Source organism: Pangasianodon hypophthalmus, chromosome 20, assembly GCF_027358585.1.
Source record: "Pangasianodon hypophthalmus isolate fPanHyp1 chromosome 20, fPanHyp1.pri, whole genome shotgun sequence".
In the NCBI taxonomy this organism is placed as follows: domain Eukaryota; kingdom Metazoa; phylum Chordata; class Actinopteri; order Siluriformes; family Pangasiidae; genus Pangasianodon; species Pangasianodon hypophthalmus.
In genome coordinates, this window is record NC_069729.1 from 9,578,715 (window position 1) to 9,599,406 (window position 20,692).

Sequence of the window (20,692 nt, forward strand, 5' to 3'; positions counted from 1 at the left end):
GTTGATGTGGCTGATGACAATATTGAGGAACTTCTTAAACATGCAGAGGAGTATGTGATCAAAAAATCCACTCTGCTACACACACAAGATGAGGATCAGTCTGAAGATGATGCAGAAGAGGAAAATCCTGAGGAACCAGAAGATGCACCCTCCTCATCAAAGCTGCCAGTCTTTCGGTTTCTTTCAAAATGCCACAGAAGGCCTAGACAGAAGACCTCAACGACCAGCATGAGGGAGCAGATCAGAAAGTATAAGGAAGAGCTTTCACAGCAACCCATCACTGAAGAAACAGGAATAGACTTTTGGTTGGCAAAAAGTGACACTTTTTATCACAAGTTGAAACCTTTTGCTTTAGACCTGTTGGCTATGCCAGCTTCTCAAGCAGAAATGGTTTTGCAGAAATGGTTTTCAGTGTAACGGGACCTCACTAGAGGTCGGTGCAATAAAGCAAGGGTCACATTGGCACAAAATGCTTTCCTTTTGAAATGAATCGAATCAAATAGAACTGTTGTATTGACTGCCACTGATAGCACTTCTTATAGCAACAATATGCACATTCTCATTGTATGTTTACAGGTCTGTTAGTTTAATTAGATATTGACCTCTACTGTCAATGCTGAAAATAAGATGAGTTGGTTTTTAGTTCCATGCATTGTTGGCATTGTAGCCTAGCAGTTTTTATTTTAATACTGAATTAGCACCAAAATAATATTTTGTTGTTTTGTTGAGGTGTAAGAAGGAAGGGGCTGTTTCAGTACATTTGCTGTTTAACATATTCCTTATGATATAAATAAACTGTTTATTATTAACAGAGAACTGCTGATTCAGGTAATTTTTTCAGGTCATACAGTATTTGCAATGGCATTACTGCCAAATACAGTTTTTCTTTTTATAATTTTGGAGTTGCACTTTTGCTTTAAATAATGAAGAATGTCATGTGCAAGTTATAAACAATGCATATCTAATTTTTGGTCTTTTATGGAAAGGCTATATTCCATATATTTAATGAGACTTGGCTTTATTTAATTTTAATTTAGAATATTTTGTATATTACAATAGTTTAACTAAATTACACTTAAATTAAACCCAATATATTTTAGTCAACTAAATGTACAGTAGATTTAGTCCACTAAAACTAGAGTAAAACTAAAACAAAGCAGATGACTAAAATATGACTAAAACTAAAATTGCATTTTAGTTCAAAGACTATGACTAAAACTAAATTAAAATCTGCTGTCAAAATTAAAACTGGTGTACACAACAGTTCAATTAATCTACACAAGCAGTCCATGGCCATGCCATTTCTTCCTCATTTTAACACAATATTTTACCACAAAGAACGTGCAGATCACATATTTCTCTTCTTGAACGATGCATGTTTTATTGAAAGCGATCATTACTTCAGTGCACAGAATATTTTTAACTAATTTTGAGGAAAATTTATACAAATTACTCACTTTCAGCTGTTGAAATCAAAGTCAAATGATCCATAGCGCATGTGATTTTCTACGATGGAGTCACTTCTGAACTATAATAAATGTGGCTCTCGCAATGTAAACTTCGCAAACATTACTCCTCAGTCATGGACAGGATTAACGTTCGCCTTACACCGGGGTTCCTTAAGCCTGGATTAACTGATGATATAAAATCTTTCCCAGATAATAGCAACAAGGTAGTTATGGCTTTAATTTTCTATGTAAATCAGTGCTAGTGAATCCATCTTCTGATGCAGCAAGGGGTATTGCTAACGTTACTCAGGTGGCCAGACGAACATGTTATGTTCGCAACTGGGATAGAGCATTGCTTTTGGTATTGTGGGATTGTTTTCTGTCCACTTTCAAGTTTTTTTATTTTAATAAAATCATTCTAACAGAAAAATAAATCTAAAAACACTGTCATTACTTATACAGTTACTTTATTTTAGTTTCTATCATACTGAACAATCTTTGCTTGGGAAAAAAAAAAAAAACTTCATTTAATTTTGTTATTTTGCTTCAGTTATGGCATACACAAATGTGCTCACTTTCTCTAGAATACACCAAATGCTTTTTGACAGCAATTATTTTTGCTCTTCTACAAATTAAAATAATTTCTGGTTTGGCATCACAATAATTTAATGGTTATTTCCTCGTGTGCCTTGATATTAGTTTAAAAGCACAAAGGTTTTATTCATTTCTACCACTCGAAAGCTCTTTTGTTTAACCTGAAATACATACGGTACTACATCAATTTGAGTTTTTACATGAACACAATTTACTTCTGTTACAAAATAAATATCTGCTTCAAAAATGAATACTTTACAGATATGTTCAGATGGTAAAGATGTATGAAATTAATTTACAATTTTCTTTCTCCAGAAGGGCTTAGTGGTAAAATATTTTACAACTGCAAACATGTTCAACCTTATATGTACAGGCAAAGATGCTTACATTCACACATCAAGACAAAAAGCATACTTTAAGAAAATTAAGTTTGCTTGAATCCCTAAGTCTCCTGAAATTTGTCTTTATTTGTTATTACTAAAAGAATGATGAAAAAACCCAGACACATCAAAAGAGAAGCACAAAGGAGGCATTTGCTCTTGTCCAAGCAAAAGTGACCCTGTATTTAAATAGAGAGAAAAAAACAACTGGCAAAAACAACTTAAATGAATGAGTTCCATCGGTGCTCTATGTAATTTTAATACCCCATGAGTTCATGGAATATTAAAATGGCTTGAAAATGATGTGGCTGCTCACTGGTACTGTCTATAGTCACCAAAGGATGAGGCAGGCATTGAGGGTGGTTCCTCTGCAAACTGTGGACCTGATAAAAATGACAGAAATTAATTTCTTGGGTCTTTAAGGTCTCAAGTTAAAACATTTTTTGCTTTTGGTAAGATATGCTACAAGCCATTCTCATATTTTGCACACTCACCAGTTGGGAGCTGTGATGAAGCAAACCTTGTGAGAAGGATTCCAGCACCTTCTATCAATGCTAGCAGTATGCCACCCATAGCTGCAGAACCAACCATAGCCACAGGCCCGTCTAAATATAGAGAACTTCAATCAGCACCAACTTGACACAGCAAGGGTAAATAAACTGATGGTTGTGTGTCTATAGCCATTCTATATTTACAGTCTATTTTGATTCTTTCAATGACTAGTAAGGAAATAAACATCACAAACTATACTTTTACACCCAACTTACAAACAATAACTAGACAGGTAATGTTCGTCACAACAAACTTTGTTGTTGGCTTGACAATACCAGTCTGAAAGTTTGAAACTGTTTCATAAGCTTCAAGATAGTCTAAAGTTGAAAGACAGAAGGAAAGAGTGACACAGTTATAAAAGTCATATATATAAAAGCCACATATAAATTCTCGTGTTATCGTGCATGTGACGTCAATAGAATACCCATAACGCAGTTCTCCTCATAGAGCTAAGCATTTTAATGCATCACGTCTATGTTGAGGTAGTTTTGTGATTCCACTTATTTTGGGGATTAATGTGCACGTGACGTCACTAGAATACCCATATATTTTATTATTCACACAGTGTTTAGCGTAACATTAGCTCAGTTACTAGCAAACACAGCTAATTTTTTTATTCACACATAGCGTTTAGTGCAAGGTTAGCTCGCATAATAGCGAACATGGCTAATGTTATTATTCACACACAGCAGTTAGTGTAACATTAGCTTGCTTAATAGCAAACGGCTAATTTTAAACAGAGTGAGAGTGATACAGGTAGATTGATAGAAAGAAATATGGAGAGAGGGTGTGTGCTACTGGTAGGTTGATAGTGGATGGAGAGGGTGTGTGGCATTGATAGAGAGATAGATGAAGTGAGAGTCTCATTGAGCCAAGTGTTCTGATATGTCACATGTCTATGTTGCGGTAGTTTCGTGATTCCACTTATTTTGGGAGTTAATGTGCACACAAAATTTCCCATTTTTGTCTATGGGGCTGGAATAATGTCATTTTCTGGACATTTCCAGCGAATATTTCAAAATGTGACGTTTATATGCCAGGTCTACCCCCTAAGATGTATGAGAGGAGATGTGATATGAGCATTTCATTTGAATGATGGCCGAGCTGCGACACCTGTGTTTTATTCCCAATTATAATAGTGATGCTTGAATTGCATAGCAAGTACCACTATTAATAATAATAATAATAATAATAATAATAATAATAATAATTTTATGCGATAAAAATAGTGATGCTATAGGAAGCAGCACCACCACCGCTACTACTACTACTACTACTAATAATAATAATAAGCTTAATAAGAACAGAATGTTGGCTTTGTCAAGCCAACATAATAAAATGGACACTCAACTATATACTTACTTCTTGCAGCAAGAATAGCGCCCGTCATGGCTCCACTAGTTATTGAGTTCCACGGGTCCTCTTTTCCACGCACTTTCACTAGGCCACAGTCGATCATTGAGAAAAGCCCACCCCATACAGCAAAGCTTCCTGCAACAGTCAGATTTTAAACACTGACATATATATATATATATATATATTATACACACACACATATATATATACAGTGAGGTCAATAAGTATTTGATCACCCTGTGATTTTGCAAGAACTTACTTAGAAATCATGGAGGGGTCTACAATTTTCAGCATAGGTGCATTTCCACTGTGAGAGACAGAATCTAAAAATAAAAATCCGGAGATTTTTTAACAATTTATTTGTGAATTACTGTGTCAAATAAGTATTTGATCACTTGCTTATCAGCCAGATTTCTGACCCTCAAAGACCTGTTATTTTGCTTTTAAATAGTCCAGCTACACTCTGCTCATGATTCTAAAGTAGTAGCACCTGTTTGAGGTCATTAGCTGTCATAAAGACACCTGTGCACCCCACAATCAGCCAAAGTCTAAGTAGCAACATGGGCAAAACCAAAGAGCTGTCAAAAGACACAAGAGACAAAATTGTAGACCTTCACAAAGCTGGAAAGGGCTACGGGGCAATTGCCAAGCAGCTTGGTGAAAAAAGAACAACTGTTGGAGCAATTGTCAGAAAATGGAAGAGGCTAATGATGACTGTCAATGTCCTTCGGACTGGGGCCCCACGGAAGATCTCTCCTCATGGGGTATCAATGATGCTAAGAATGGTGAAGAATCAGCCCAGAACTACACGGGAGGAGCTGGTCAATGCCGTGAAGAGAGCTGGGACCATCGTTTCCAAGGCTACTATCAGTAATACACTAAGACGTCATGGTTTAAAATCTTGCATCACACGGAAGGTTCCCCTGCTTAAGTCAGCCCATGTCCAGGCCGGTCTGAAGTTTGCCAGGGACCATCTGGATGATCCAGAGGAGTCATGGGAGAAAGTCCTGTGGTCAGATGAGACCAAAGTAGAACTTTTTGGTCTTAACTCCATTTGCCGTGTTTGGAGGAAGAAGAATGATGAGTATGATCCCAATAATACCATACCTACAGTGAAGCATGGGGCTGGAAGCACCATGCTCTGGGGGTGTTTTTCTGCACAGGGGACAGGACGACTGCACTGTATTAAGGAGAGGATGAACGGGCCATGTATTGTGACAAAAACCTCCTTCCCTCAGTCAGAGCATTAAAGATGGGTTGTGGCTGGGTCTTCCAACATGACAATGACCCAAAGCACACAGCCTTATCAAGGTTCTGGAGTGGCCTAGCCAGTCTCCAGACCTAAATCCAATTGAAAATCTTTGGAGGGAGCTGAAACTCCGTGTTGCTCAGCGACAGCCCCGAAACCTGACAGATCTAGAGAAGATCTGTATGGAGGAGTGGACCAAAATCCCTCCTGCAGTGTGTGCAAACCTGGTGAAGAACTACAGAAACCGTTTGACCTCTGTAATTGTTAACAAAGGCTTCTGTACCAAATATTAAAATTTTTTTGACTTAAGTGATCAAATACTTATTTGACACAGTAATTCACAAATAAATTGTTTAAAAAATCATACAATGTGATTTCTGGATTTTTATTTTTAGATTCTGTCTCTCACAGTGGAAATGCACCTATGCTGAAAATTGTAGACCCCTCCATGATTTCTAAGTAAGAGAACTTGCAAAATCACAGGGTGATCAAATACTTATTGACCTCACTGTGTATATATATATATATATATATATATATATATATATATATATATATATATATATATATATATATATATATATATATATATATATATATATATATATTTTTATACAGCTCACATTTTCACATTTTACTTGCCTGCCTCCCCTTATCTAGCACAGCAAATACAACTTAAAATTCTGATATTTTGCAGTCACTTGTACATGCAAAAATATTAACATGCAAAAAAATATTAAATTAATGAACTGAAAACTTGATTTCAGTTATGTCGGTGATCAATTATGAGCTGTATAATACTTGTGGCGCTTTTCCACCACACGGGTCAGCAAATTACTCATAATCCTTCATCCAATCCTTCACTGTTGTCAATTAAAAATAATTTAAGCAGTTTAGACCTTAATTTAAACAAATGTATCAGATTAATCATTATTAATTTCTCTATAGTAATGTTTTCTTATCGCTTGATTTCTTTGCATTAAGTGATGAGAACACAACACAAGCACTCAGCCAAGATACAAATGGTACTGGCTTTGCATTTCTTAACTAGCTGTGCTGTTTGATAGAGAAGAACTGTTCACGAAACGGAGCATTGGACAGAGGACTCAAAAATGCTGAGGTGTACAGTGTATTCATACCTCCTAATTGTGGAGCCCTGGTTCTGATGGCCGTCAAGCTTCCTCTCAACCTGTGGTTCATGCCCTATGATAAAAACCATAAATCCATCAAGACTAAATTAACAGACATGGTTGAGATTCCCATAAAGCATTTTCACACACACAAAAAAATGTAAGAGTCAAAAAAGGATTAAAAAGTATAAAGCAGCCAAACATACAGAAGGTGAATTTCTAAAGCCTTTGACAGCCTGAAATATTCCTCCACCTAGGGCTCCCATGGTGAAGGCACCCCCACAGTCGTCCACTATCCTCCAGGGGCTAAAAGAAGAGGATCATAGGTAAATAGTGGGGTGAGTCAAATGAAAATCATTATTTTTGTTATTTTGCATCGTTTATTGCAAATAGGTATCACAAAAGTGTACAGTTTTTCTACATAATCTCCATTTCATTCAACGTAAGCACTCCAGTGTTAAACATGTGTCCATATTTCCCTGAGTCCATTTGCGTGTACAGCCACTGATGCACCATCTATTGCACTTCTTCATCCTACCTGAAGATCATTCCCAGTGCCTCCTTTAGTGGTCTCTACTGGTTAAGTAGGTAGGGTTGAATAAGATTTGAATGAATTTTTTTTTTTTTTTTTTTTTACTCCCTTGAGCCCACCTCCATTCCCACTCATAAAAGTAAATATCCTCCCTCAGAACCCATGGTTGTTCAACTAGAGTTAACATTAGCTAGGACTGTCATGACATCACTTTCAAGCACACTAATAATAATAAACAAACATGCAAAATTCAGCTCATAATGATTTGAGGACGTTCACCAGTGCAGTTGCTGTCGTTTATTTATAACAACTCTTATGAGTTCTAAGCTGCAATATTAGCATGTTAGCTGAGGGCAGAGTGAAGGAGCGTTGGGGAATGTCTCTAAAATGACTGACAGGAGGCCCATCCGAAAGACAAATAAGCGTTCTGTTTTCCAAACGGGTTTCCTCAGCCACATAATACTTTTGTCTTAAACCATTTTTAAAAAATAATTTCAACAGCAATTTGCATTCAAGTCTTCATCAGTGAACAGTTGATAACTTCAGCAACATAGGCCTCATCTGAAAACTATAATGAATTTTCCTGTTTATACAATTGCACCTTTTGACCCTGTACTACACAGTTATAGAAGGGAATTATTTATAATTGCACTATATGTTGTCATCCAGATGAGGATGTGCTCCCTTCTGAGTCTGGCTCCTCTCAAGGTTTCTTCCTCATATCATCTCAGGGAGTTTTTCCTTGCCACAGTCACTTGCTCATTATGGAAAAATTCATACACTTAAAATTTATATCCTGGATTTATATATTTCTGTAAAGCTGCTTTGTGACAATGTCCATTGTTAAAAGCACTATACAAATAAAATTTAATTGAATTATTCTGTTGCACAGGACTATATCGCTTACTGTCCATGGTTTAGCAGAATTCAAGATTTTATGTTGTGCTCCTCTTTTCACCAGAAGCTACAACCCATAATGCAATACAGCAATACATAATTCAAGCATGGGAAATCTCTTCTGCGATCAACCAATCTGGAACTCTGAGTGCGACACTGGGTGTTTCACACTTGGTCCGTTTCAGTGTCCAAATGGTCTCAGATCCATGACTCAGCGTTTTTTGTGCATATGTGAACATGTGTATTTTGTCTACCCCAATCACTCACATCAGCAAATACTACAGTCAATAGCTCTATAGCATGAATCATGAATTGATTTTGATGGTTGTATTTTACTTCAAATCTGTTTTGCCTGCTCTATTTTTCAACCAAATCATAGCATTACAGCAAATGATAGCATCATATAAAGCAACCATTTTGAATGGCACTATTCAGTGTTACCGTAGTGTAATAGCTGTGTAAAAGAGTCATGGTGTGAACAAGTGGTCAGAGAGCTCAGCAATGCTAAAATGTCCAGAAAGAGAATTGAGTCCCCTTTTGAGTCCACTTGTATTGTGAACACCAAAAGCACTGAGGCCATTTGCAGCTAGTTCCCTTTCGGGTACACTTTAACAGGAATAAGTATGGTTCATTTAAAAATAACTATATGTGAAAACACCCTCTGATAGCTTCCGAAGACACACTATTCCTGGAAGAGAAACGGCAGTATTTTACTAAAGTTGTGATATCTCAGGAAAAAAGCGGGACTTTAGTGATTTTTTTTTCTTCTTTTTTTTTTTTTTCATTTTATGACATGTGGAGTGCTCATTAGGGATAAATATAAAGTTTTTAATTTCTGTGATGATGCTTTGTGACATTGTACATTATTAAAAGTGCTTTATAAATAAAATTTAATTGAATTGAAAAAAGGAGCGAAAGTGAGGTAGGAGAACTAGCTAATCTCCACTAGCAAATGCTTGTCACCCATGTAACCACTAGTAAGATGGCTAGTAAGGTTGCCAACACAAGGGTAAAAATAATCATGTAACATTGCTAGCTAACATTATAGTAGCTACTTCTGTTGTTACTAACCTCAATTATTTGGCAATTAAACAGCCTAAATGCAATATTTCAGTCTAGTTCTCACCTCTACTTGAATGACTGATTGGATAATTGCATGGATATACAATTATCCAATCAGTCATTCAAGTAGAGGAACCTCAAAATAGGGCTGCAAGCTATTGAAGAAAATTGCAATATGCGATAACTTGTTAAATAACGCGATATGTGGTACGATAATACTATAAGTGTGTAAAATCAATTTAAATTATATTTATATATTTAAAAACTGAAAATGGCATAACCAAGATACGTTTCATGTTCTTTTGAGGAAAAGAAAGCATTCTCTGCTATCTGCGTCACCCTAAAACTTTGACTTTTTGTAACTTTTTGAAGTATTAAAATCATTCAGTTATCGCAAGCCCTTGCGATAACATAATTCTATATTTGCATTTGCGATATTTCGATAGTTTTGACATATTGTGCAGCCCTAGCTCAAACCATGGAGTGGATAGGCTACAACAGCAGAAGCTGGACAGAAACTGCGCAGTTAAAGAGGGGAAAAACATTGCCTTTTACCTGCAACTGCCCAGTTTTGGTGAACCTGTGCCAATTGCAGCCTCCGATTATGTCTGAATTGATTAGGCTGACCAAAATGGAACCTGATGTGGTCATTTGCTGTTGTAGCCCATCTGCCTCATGTGTTGTGTTTTCAGAGAAGCGTTTCTGCTCACCACTGTTGTAAAGATTGGTTATTTAAGTTCCTTAGCCTTCCTGTCAACTTAAACCAGTCTGGCCATCCTCCTGTGACCTCTCTCATAACAACAAGGCATTTCCACCCGCAGTACCATGCCACACACTGGATGTTTTTTGCACCATTCTGTGTAATTCTATAGACTGCTGCGCATGAAAATCCCAGATGATCAACAGTTAATACTCAAACCAGCCCGTCTGGCACCAACATCCATGCCATGGTCAAAGTCACTGAGATCACATTTTTCCACTATTCTGATGTAGGTGTAAACATTAACTGAAGCTCTTGACCTGTATCTTTGGCTGATTGGATAATTGCCAAGCAGGTGTACAGGTTTTGCAATTAAAGTGGCACAATGTGTGCATATATTATATAGTCAGGTCTCTAAGTATTTGGGTACTGACACAATTTTCACAAATTTCAGCATTTGACTGAATCTGAACAGAAAGTATAGGTCTATACACTTCAGAATTCATCCTGCTACTTCACAGTCACGTCATCAATAAACACCAGTGAACCAGTTCTATTGGCACCCATACATGCCCATGCCATAACACTTCCTTCACATTTGACAGATGATGTGGTATGCTTATGCTTTGGATCATGTGCCCTTCCTTTCCTTCTCCATACTCTTCCCATCATTCTGGTACAAGTTAATCTTGCATCAGAACTGGTCAGGCTTTTTTTTTTTTTTTTTTTTTAAATGAGCAAAATCTTATCTGGCTTTTCTGTTCTCCTCCAGAGTGTTTTTGACTTGGCTAGATATTGTGAAGGGTTTTTTCCTTCAACAAGGAAAGAATTCAGCATTCATCCACTTTCATTGTCTTCCATAGTCTTTCAGGCCTTTTGGTGTTGCTGAGCTCACCAGTGCATTCCTTTGGACACTGTATACAAGCTTTGTTTGTTACATTCTAAGTTGATTTTGCTTTAGGTCTTGGTTTATTTTACAGAATGGTGCTAAAGTGTGCATTTCCTGGATGCCATAACCTTGAGAAATTGTGTCAACACAATATGCATGCGTTGTGGATCTCTCGTGAACGCGCGTCAGAGATCTATGCAAAAGTAAAGATATTTTGTGAATAAAGACTTAATTTTATTTATTTTTTTGCACACAAAGAATTCATATCACTTTAGAAATTGGAATTAAAACCACTGGAGTCACATGGATTACTTGTACAATGCCTTTATGAACTTTTTGGAGCTTAAAAGTTTTGGTTACATGTACTCTCAATGGAGGGACAGAAATCTTCCAGGTTTCATTAAAAATATCTTCGCTGTTCCGAAGATGAACGTAAGTCTTATGGAGTTGGAACGACATGAGGGTGGGTAATTGATGGCAGAAGTTTCATTTTTGGGTGAACTATAGCTTTAAAGATTTTAAGTGTATAAATTTGAGTAAATAAATACAAATGAAATATATTGATGACCATGTAGTTTTAATAGCTGGATTTGGATAATTATGTACAAAAATAGAAATGTGCAATAGGATGAATTTGGGCTCAGATTATGTGTTGTGGTAGTTAATATAAATTTACTGTAATATAATAGCTTGATCTGATGCTTTGATGTTTTTCAGCAGGTAGACAGTCCAGTGGAGGAGACTGACCAGTCAGAGGAGGTTGAACACCCAAAGCGGCCTTTGCCTCTACTAAAGACAATGTTGCACCAAAATCTGCACATGATGCTTCTGCAGCTGAGATTAAGAAGTCTAGAAGAAATACCTTTGCCACACCCAAAAAATCCTCTCAGTTGGTGGAAAGAACACAAACAGGAGTACCCTCAGCTATCCTGACAACTGGGTATGTTGACCAGCTTATCTTTCTCCACAAAAACCTTGGCATGAAAAAATAAGAACTGACACACATACAAACTGGAATAACATGTGAAATCCAAGTTAAAAGGATCTGAAAATCACCATCCGTATTTATTTTTTTGTTCACATTTGTTTAATGTTTTCTTTAGAAATCCTGCAAGCACTTTTATTTTTCATTGATATAGGCAAATGTAATTCTTTTGTTCAGATCAGACAAAAACTAGTGTTATGATGTTGAATGTTACAGTCAGGGAGTGGACTAAGCATTTTCTTTTATTGACTACTTGAGATGGAGACATTAAAAACTGGCACACAGTGGATATAAAAAGTCTACACACCCCTGTTAAAATGCCAGGTTTCTGGTGATGTAAAAAAATGAGACCAAGATAAATCATTTCAGAACTTTTTCCACCTTTAATGTGACCTATAACCTGTACAACACATCTGAAAAAAAAAAAAAGAAAGAAATCTTTTAGGGGGGGGGGCCGAGTAAAAATAAAAAAACAAAATAATGTGGTTGCATAAGTGTGCACACCCTCTTATAACTGGGGATGTGGCTGTGTTCAGAATTAAGCAATCACATTCAAACTCGTGTTAAATAGGAGTCAGTACACATCTGCCATCATTTAAAGTGCCTCTGATTAACCCCAAATAAAGTTCAGCTGTTCTAGTAGGCTTTTCCTGACATTTTCTTAGTCGCATCTTACAGCAAAAGCCATGGTCCACAGAGAGCTTCCACAGCATTAGAGGGATCTGATTATTACAAGGTATCGGTCAGGAGAAGGGTACAAAAGAATTTCCAAGGCATTAGATATACCATGGAACACAGTGAAGAACATCATCATCAAGTGGAGAAAATGTGGCGCAACAGTGAGCTGCAGGAATTTCTGGCAAGTACTGGCTGTGCAGTACATGTGAAAACAATCTCCTGTATTCTTCATATGTCTGGGCTATGGGGTAAGGTGGCAAGACAGAAGCCTTTTCTTACAAAGAAAAACATCCAAGCCCGGCTAAATTTTGCAAAAACACATTTGAAGTCTCCCAAAAGCATGTGGGAAAATTTGTTATGGTATGATGAAACCAAGGTTGAACTTTTAGGCCATAATTCCAAAAGGTATGTTTGGCGCAAAAAGAACACTGCACATCACCAGAAGAACACCATACCCACAGTGAAGCATGGTGGTGGCAGCATCATGCATTGGGGCTGTTTTTCTTCAGCTGGAACTGGGGCCTTAGTCAAGGTGGAGGAAATTATGAACAGTTCCAAATACCAGTCAATATTGGCACAAAATCTTCAGGCTTCTGCTAGAAAGCTGAAGATGAAGAACTTCATCATTCAGCATGACAACAACCCAAAGCATACATCCAAATCAACAAAAGAATGGTTTCACCAGAAGAAGATTAAAGTTTTGGAATGGCCCAGCCAGAGCCCAGACCTGAATCCGATTGAAAATCTGTGGGGTGATCTGAAGAGGGCCATGCACAGGAGATGCACTCGCAATCTGACAGATTTGGAGCGTTTTTGCAATGAAGAGTGGGCGAATATTGCCAAGTCAAGATGTGCCATGCTGATAGACTCATACCCAAAAAGAGTGTTGTAATAAAATCAAAAGGTGCTTCAACAAAGTATTAGTATAAGGGTGTGCACACTTATGCAACCACATTATTTTGGTTTTTTATTTTATTTTTATTTATTATATTATTTTCCTGACCGATACCTTGTAATAATCAGATCCCTCTAATGCTGTGGAAGCTCTCTGTGGACCATGGCTTTTGCTGTAAGATGCGACTAAGAAAATGTCAGGAAAAGCCTACTAGAACAGCTGAACTTTATTTGGGGTTAATCAGAGGCACTTTAAATGATGGCAGATGTGTACTGACTCCTATTTAACACGAGTTTGAATGTGATTGCTTAATTCTGAACACAGCCACATCCCCAGTTATAAGAGGGTGTGCACACTTATGCAACCACATTATTTTGTTTTTTTATTTTTACTCGTCCAACCTAAAAGATTTCAGTTTGTTTTTCAGATGAGTTGTACAGGTTATAGGTCACATTAAAGGTTGGAAAATTTCTGAAATTATTTATCTTGGTCTCATTTTTTTTACATCACAGAAACCTGGCATTTTAACAGGGGTGTGTAGACTTTTTATATCCACTGTACGTACTACTGTATGTGTGTGTGTATATATATATATATATATATATATATATATATATATATATATATATATATATATATAACATTGTTTACAATTTATTTTCTTAAATTAGGACTTCTGCAAGCACTTTTTTTTTTTTCACCTGATATAGGCAAATGTTTATTCCTTTATTCAGATTGCACAAAAAGTAAGGCTGTGATATTGGGTGTTACAGGGAATGTGCATTTTCTTTTTTCGTTTACTACTTGAGAAATGAAAAACTGGTATACTGTGAACCTTCAAAGCAGGATCTAAGAATATATATAGTCTGTATATATAACATTGTTTTTTTTTATTTACTTATAAAAGCAAATATTTCTGCCATCAGTCCCCTTATCACCATGATAATAAACCAATCCCTTCAGACTGGCCATGTACCGTCTGCCTTGAAAACGGCCATAATCAGACCATTACTTAAGAAACCCTCAATTGATCCTCAAATCTTTGCTAACTATAGGCCCATATCCAACCTGCCATTTCTCTCTAAGGTTCTGGAGAAAGTAGTTGCCAGCCACCTTCAAGACCACCTCAAACACAATAACAATTTTGAAAAGTTTCAGTTTGGTTTCTGTTCCACTCACAGCACGGAAACAGCCTTAGCGAGAGTCACAGATGACCTGCTGATGACAGCTGATGCTGGTTCACCATCACTTATTGTCCTTTTGGATCTTTCTGCAGCGTTCGACACCGTTGATCACGGTATACTTCTCAACAGGCTACACCACTCCGTTGGACTTAATAACACTGTCTTGCGTTGGTTTGAGTCATACCTTGCAGACAGATCTGAATTTGTGGCCATGGGAAGCTCAAGGTCCCGTTCACATGCTGTTAGATGCGGAGTTCCACAGGGATCAGTTCTTGGACCTATTTTATTCATTTTTACATGCTCCCCCTTGGCAAAGTCATCAGTCGCTTGGGAATTTCTTTCCATTGTTACGCTGATGATACACAACTATATATGAAAAATGATGCTCACTCATCATCAACTTTAACTACACTCATTGCCTGTCTGGAGGAGATAAGGGCATGGATGAATCATAACTTTCTCCAGCTGAACAGCTCAAAAACAGAAGCCGTCCTCATTGGTTCCCCTCATCAGATCAGAACATCTACCATAACTTGCATTACATTTTCTGGCCAGGACATCCCCCTATCACCATTAGTTACAAATCTTTGTGTTAGGTTTGACCCTCATTTAACCTTTGAGGCTCACATTAAACATCTTTGTAAAACATCATTTCATCACCTCAGAAATACAGCCAGACTCCGTCCTACACTCACCCTACATGATGCCGAGAAACTCGTCCACACCTTTGTCTCCTCCATGCTGGACTACTGCAACTCTCTTCTCATCGGGATCCCTAGCAAGAGCATCCAGAAACTCCAGCACATACAGAATAGTGCCGCTAGGATCCTGATGAGGGTGCGTAAATACGAACATATCACACCAATTCTTCAATCATTACACTGGCTTCCCATTTCCGCTCGGATTGAATACAAGGTCTCCCTCCTCACACATCAGTGCATCTATGGCAATGCCCCCACTTACCTTAAAGAACTCCTCACCCCACAGATTTCAGCACATCCCCTCCGCTCTACAAACACTCATCGTCTCCTCCCCCCTAGGACTAAGACCCGCACCATTGGGGATCGAGCCTTTTGCGCCGCTGCTCCTCGCCTGTGGAATGCCCTCCCTGAACATCTGAGGGCTCCACAAATGACTGATGGTTTTAAAAGGGGTCTAAAAACATACCTTTTTAAAAAGTGTTTAAATTTCTGTGCTAATCTCAGTTGGCAGCTGGTTTTAATTGCTGTATGTTATTATGACTCTTTTCTGTAGCACTTTGAGATTTTCTTTAAAATGTAAAGTGCTTTATAAATAAAAATGTATTATTATTATTACTTAATTTGTTTACCTAAATAATCAGGGGCAGGATTTCTTTACTGATACAGGCAAATGCTCAGATTGCACAAAAAGTAGTTGTTGGATGTTACAGGGACTGATAAATGCAAATGCAGATCCCACTGTTCTGATTACATTTAAAAAAAATTACTAAGGTTTTATGCAGTTTTATGGTGGTGTGTTCTTTATACTAGACAGTTTTCCTAAAATTAGATTTTAAAAAATGCAATATATTGCCTTGCTTACAGTATGGCAATATATTGAATTGTAACCCCTGTATCGTGATGCATATCTTATTGCCCAATTCTTGCCAATACATAGCCCTATTTGAGACACTGTAGCATTTGTCAGCTCAAACCAGTCTGGCCATTCTCCGTTGACCTCGCTCATCAACAAAGCATTTCCATCCGCGGAACTGCTGTTCACTAGATGTTTTTGCTTTACCACACCATTCAAAGTAAACTCTACAGACTGTTGTGCATGAAAATCCTAGGAGATGAGCAGTTATAGAAATACTCAAACCAGCCTTTTTGGCACCGACAATCAAAATGACTGAGATCACATTTTTTTCCCCATTCTGATGGTTGATGTGAACATTACCCAATGCTGCTGGCCTGTATCTGCATGATTCCACTGCTGCCACAGAATTGCTTGATTAGATAATTGCATGAATCAGTAGGTGTACAAGTGTTCCTAATAAAGTGCTCAGCAAGTGTAGATGTGTTAACTTAGAACATGGTACCTATTTTTTTGAACGCAGCCATTTTTCCAAGGGATCAAAAATGCTGGAACATGTGACTGACAGGTGTTTCTTGTTGCAGCGGTGTGCCCTGTTTGATTGTTTAAATTGTTTAATTTGTTATTCTTCCTTCACTTCACTTTAAGGGTTTACAAATGCAAATTTCATTACTCTTAGATAAATGTGTCATGTAAATTTAAACATGCATTATTAAAGGCTGATTTTAGCCTATGGTCAGAAATATGACAAAGGAGTAAACAAACCTTTGCCAAGAGCGGGTAGAAATCATAAAATCACCAGAGCATAAAGAACTTGGAGCCATGCTCAATAGATCACTAGATAATTATAGAAATTACTAGTTTTAAAACAGTTTGTCCACATTTTGTCCACTGTTTATTTTCTCTTTTTGTTTGTTGGTCCAAATTTTCAGAAAATAATATTGAAAATATGCCATAATATTGCAATAAAGCTCAAATTTGGCACAGATCTGGTCTTCCGAAGGTTGATTTACTGAAATTGTTCCACAGTTCTCACGTCCCTAAATGAAACGGCACCGAAGAGGAAAATTGTGCTCTCCCTATAGTTTAGTAGCTTCTGAGAGTGAAGAGAATGACCAATATATTATAGGGTTTTGTACTGAATAGCTGTTTTTGTGGCATCAACAGTTATTTAGTTATTCAAAACATAGTCAAACTACTTGGACAATTTTTTACATTAATAATCAATTTAATGTTAAGCTGTATTTTTTTTTTTTTCAGAAATGTTAACCAAATTTTTAATCAGTGCAATAAACAGATACTATGAGAGTTCATACTTGATAACTGGTACAGCATCATGTTTGTCATAGTATTGTATTAGTATTGAACATTGTGACGCTAAAGTTGGTAGAGGTATCAAAGTCAAAATTATGACAAGATATAACCAATCTGCAAGAGCCTCAGAACAGTGGCTGTGTCCATTCTAGATTCAGTAGGGGTTAATCAGAACTTAATAGGACCCACTCATAGCGGTGGTCACACTTGATTTAATATTAACATATGGATTAAATACAGAACATATAGTCACACTTCCACAGTCTGAAGCTCTCTCATTGGGTCCAGTTTTCGAATCGTTTGCCAGCAGTTTCTTGCCTGTGCCAACACTTAAACTATACCCTTTTTTCCCTGCTTTTATCAATAATTTTGCACTATCATTTTCTTTTGTTGTATTTTTCACTTTTCTCTTCAGCCACATTTTAATTTTCTCAAAGAATACTTCTGTTTTGTTTTTTTTATCTTAAGACAGCAAGAGGAGGCCATCCACATCTAATCTTTCTAATTTCAACAAATCTTCGACTAAGGCATGTTTAACATTCAACATGGTAAACATTCAGCTTGTTCAGTGTGTTGAGTGCAGGATGTGTAGTCATTCTTCCTCCGTCGTTAGTAATAGCTTTATTTGTGATAAGTGTATATTAGTTAGCTCTCTGGCAGAAAAGATTGCAGCATTAAAGGTGCGCCTCCAGATACTAAAGAGGGTTAGCCAGAGCGAGAGTAAAATAGTTTCTGTAGAGGAAATTCTCGATGCCTTTGGCAGGGTTAGTAATCCCCCTACTCACTGGCAAATGGATGACAACTCGGTGGCATAATCACAAAGCCAAAGCTAACGCTAAGGTTCGCCCACAGGAGCAGCACTTTTCTCCGCTTCACGTGTCTAAAAGGTATGCTCTCCTCAGTGAAGTACCTGCTGAGAAACCTGAAGGAGCTCTGGTTATAGGAGACTCCTTAAGGCAGATGAAATTAGCTACGCCTTGGGGGGCACCAGCAGTTTTAGCTAGGTGTATACTGGGAGCCAGGGTCCCAGACATAGCAGGTAATCTTAGGGTCTTAGCTGAACAAAGGTTTTCAAAGGGAATTTTTCCACACAGAAGCCTTCGTCAGTCAGAGGTTACTGAGAGTAACATTGTAGAGGTGTGTAAATTAGCAAAGGAGATGTCCAACGCGGTAATATTCTCTGGCCCCATCCCAATGTGCGTGGCAATGTAGCTTACAGCAGGTTACGGTCGCTGAACTACTGGATGTCAAGGCGGTGCTCCAAAAACTAAGTGGGCTTTATAAATAATTGGAGTAGTTTTGATGGCAAGGCTGGCCTATTAGGGCTGGTTGGTATCCATCCCACTATGGAAGGTGCTGCTCTCATTTCATTGCAGCAAAGTTCATTCTCAGCACAGGCCTAGTTAATCAGTGAAAATCCAGAACCAAGGCCAGGGAGCAGGCAAGCAGGCTAAAACTACCATCTGCTTGCTGCACACAGATTCCACCATATTGAGACTGTGTCTGTTCCCTGAGCGAAATGAAAATACAGAAATACTCAAAGTTTGTTTCAGTAACCTAATTAACATAAAATTAGATCATACTGACTGCACAGCCAGCACCTTTGATCTGAAGCTAGGACTGTTGAATATTAGATCTCTTGCATCTAAAGCACTTATTGTTAATGAAACTATTACTGATCAGGAATTTAATGTACTGTGTACTTAACAGAAACAGTCCTCCCGGATAAAGTTACATACATCACCCTCATATAACTGGCAGAGCAGTAAGTGTTGCAGTTATTTATAATGATAATCTAGTTGTCACACAAAAACCTAGACATAAATTCAAAGCATTTGTAGTTCTTCATACTAACATAACATATGTAGCCACAAAAAATAAGTCTACTCAGTCGATTACAGTAATTATTATTTAGAGACCCCCAGGGCCAAATTTTGAATTTCTTTGTGAATTTGTTGGTTTCAAATCTCAAACCTAGATTGTTTCTTTAGACAAAGCATTAATTGTTGGAGACTTTAATATTTGATAAACCAGAAGACCCTCTGAGAACAGCTGTTGTGTACATTCTAGATTTAGTAGAGGTTAACCAGAACATAATAGGACCCACTCCTAATGGTGGTCACACTCTTGATCTAATACTAAGTTTGGATTAAATACAGAAAATCTAGTCACACTTCCACAGCCTGAAGCTATCTCAGATCATTACCTCATTTCATTTAAAATGTCTTTTTTTGCCATGCTTCCGCATCAAAGGTACCTTCACATCAGCTACTGCATGCAGTTTAATTAATAATCTCCCAGAGTTATCAACTTTAATTGGATCACCATCTGACCCCACAGAACTTGATCAGGTGACTGAATGCTTAGAGTCAACATTCTGCTACACTCTAGTTGATGTAGCTCCACTTGAAACAAGAATAATTAGAGAGCACCCTGGTATAATGATCACACATGCACCGATCACACACAGATCACAAAAAAATTAGAACGTAAATGGTGTCAAACTATTGATAGTATTCCAGACAGCATGGAAGGAGAGCCTCCTGAGCTATAGAAAAGCTCTTAGTTCTGCTAGATTAATGCATCTCTCCTCCCTAATAGAAGATAACAAAAATAATCCCAGATTCTTATTTAATACTGGAGCAAAATTAACTAGGAATAAGACCACCACAGAAGCATGCACACCAATCAACAAGTAGTACCAATATCAATACATCACTGTGTTGTAGCAACGACTTCATGAATTTTTCCAATGACAAAACTGAAGATATCAGGCAAAAAAAATTCAGACTATTAATTTAAGTCTGATAACTAACCATGTCGATGACAATATAACTATATCAGATCAGCAATTACAATGTTTTACTCCCGTTCGAGAGACTGAACTAATTTCACTAATTTCCTCATTAAAATCATCAACTTGTACACTAGATCCCTTACTTACGAATTTCTACGAACAGATACTACCAGATGCAATTGGACCTTTAATTGTCTAAAAATAACCGATTCTTCCCTTAGCAATGGCCATGTACCTAAATCTTTTAAACTAGCGGTTTTCAAAAAAAGCTTTGACCTTACCTCAACCCCTGTCAGCTGTCCAACTACAGGGCAATATCAAACCTCCCCTTTATCTCCAAGATCCTAGATAAGGTTGTAACATAGGAATAATATACTTGAAATCTAGCAGTCAGGATTTAGGCCTCATCATAGCACTGAGACAGCGCTGGTTAAAGTAGTAAATGACCTACTACTGGCCTCTGATCAGGGTCTCTTTGCTTGTGCTGCTTGACCTT

At 37.4% G+C, this 20,692-nt stretch overlaps 1 protein-coding gene across 2 annotated transcripts in view; it reads right to left on the reverse strand.

Moving 5' to 3' along the window:
• Positions 1–1,898: 1,898 nt before the first annotated feature.
• timm17a (translocase of inner mitochondrial membrane 17 homolog A (yeast)) overlaps positions 1,899–20,692 on the reverse strand; it is a 109,706-nt gene continuing 90,912 nt past the window's right edge. Inside the window, exons 7-12 of one of the 2 annotated variants that reach the window (XM_053227062.1) lie at positions 6,916–7,015; positions 6,719–6,782; positions 4,337–4,465; positions 3,190–3,291; positions 2,917–3,027; positions 1,899–2,805 (exon numbers count right to left, since the gene is read on the reverse strand). In XM_053227062.1, the coding sequence (XP_053083037.1) occupies positions 2,735–2,805; positions 2,917–3,027; positions 3,190–3,291; positions 4,337–4,465; positions 6,719–6,782; positions 6,916–7,015 (577 nt within the window). In that variant the 3' untranslated portion in view covers positions 1,899–2,734. The remainder of the gene's footprint in view (positions 2,806–2,916; positions 3,028–3,189; positions 3,292–4,336; positions 4,466–6,718; positions 6,783–6,915; positions 7,016–20,692) is intronic. The other variant, XM_026935609.3, reaches the window with a different exon arrangement.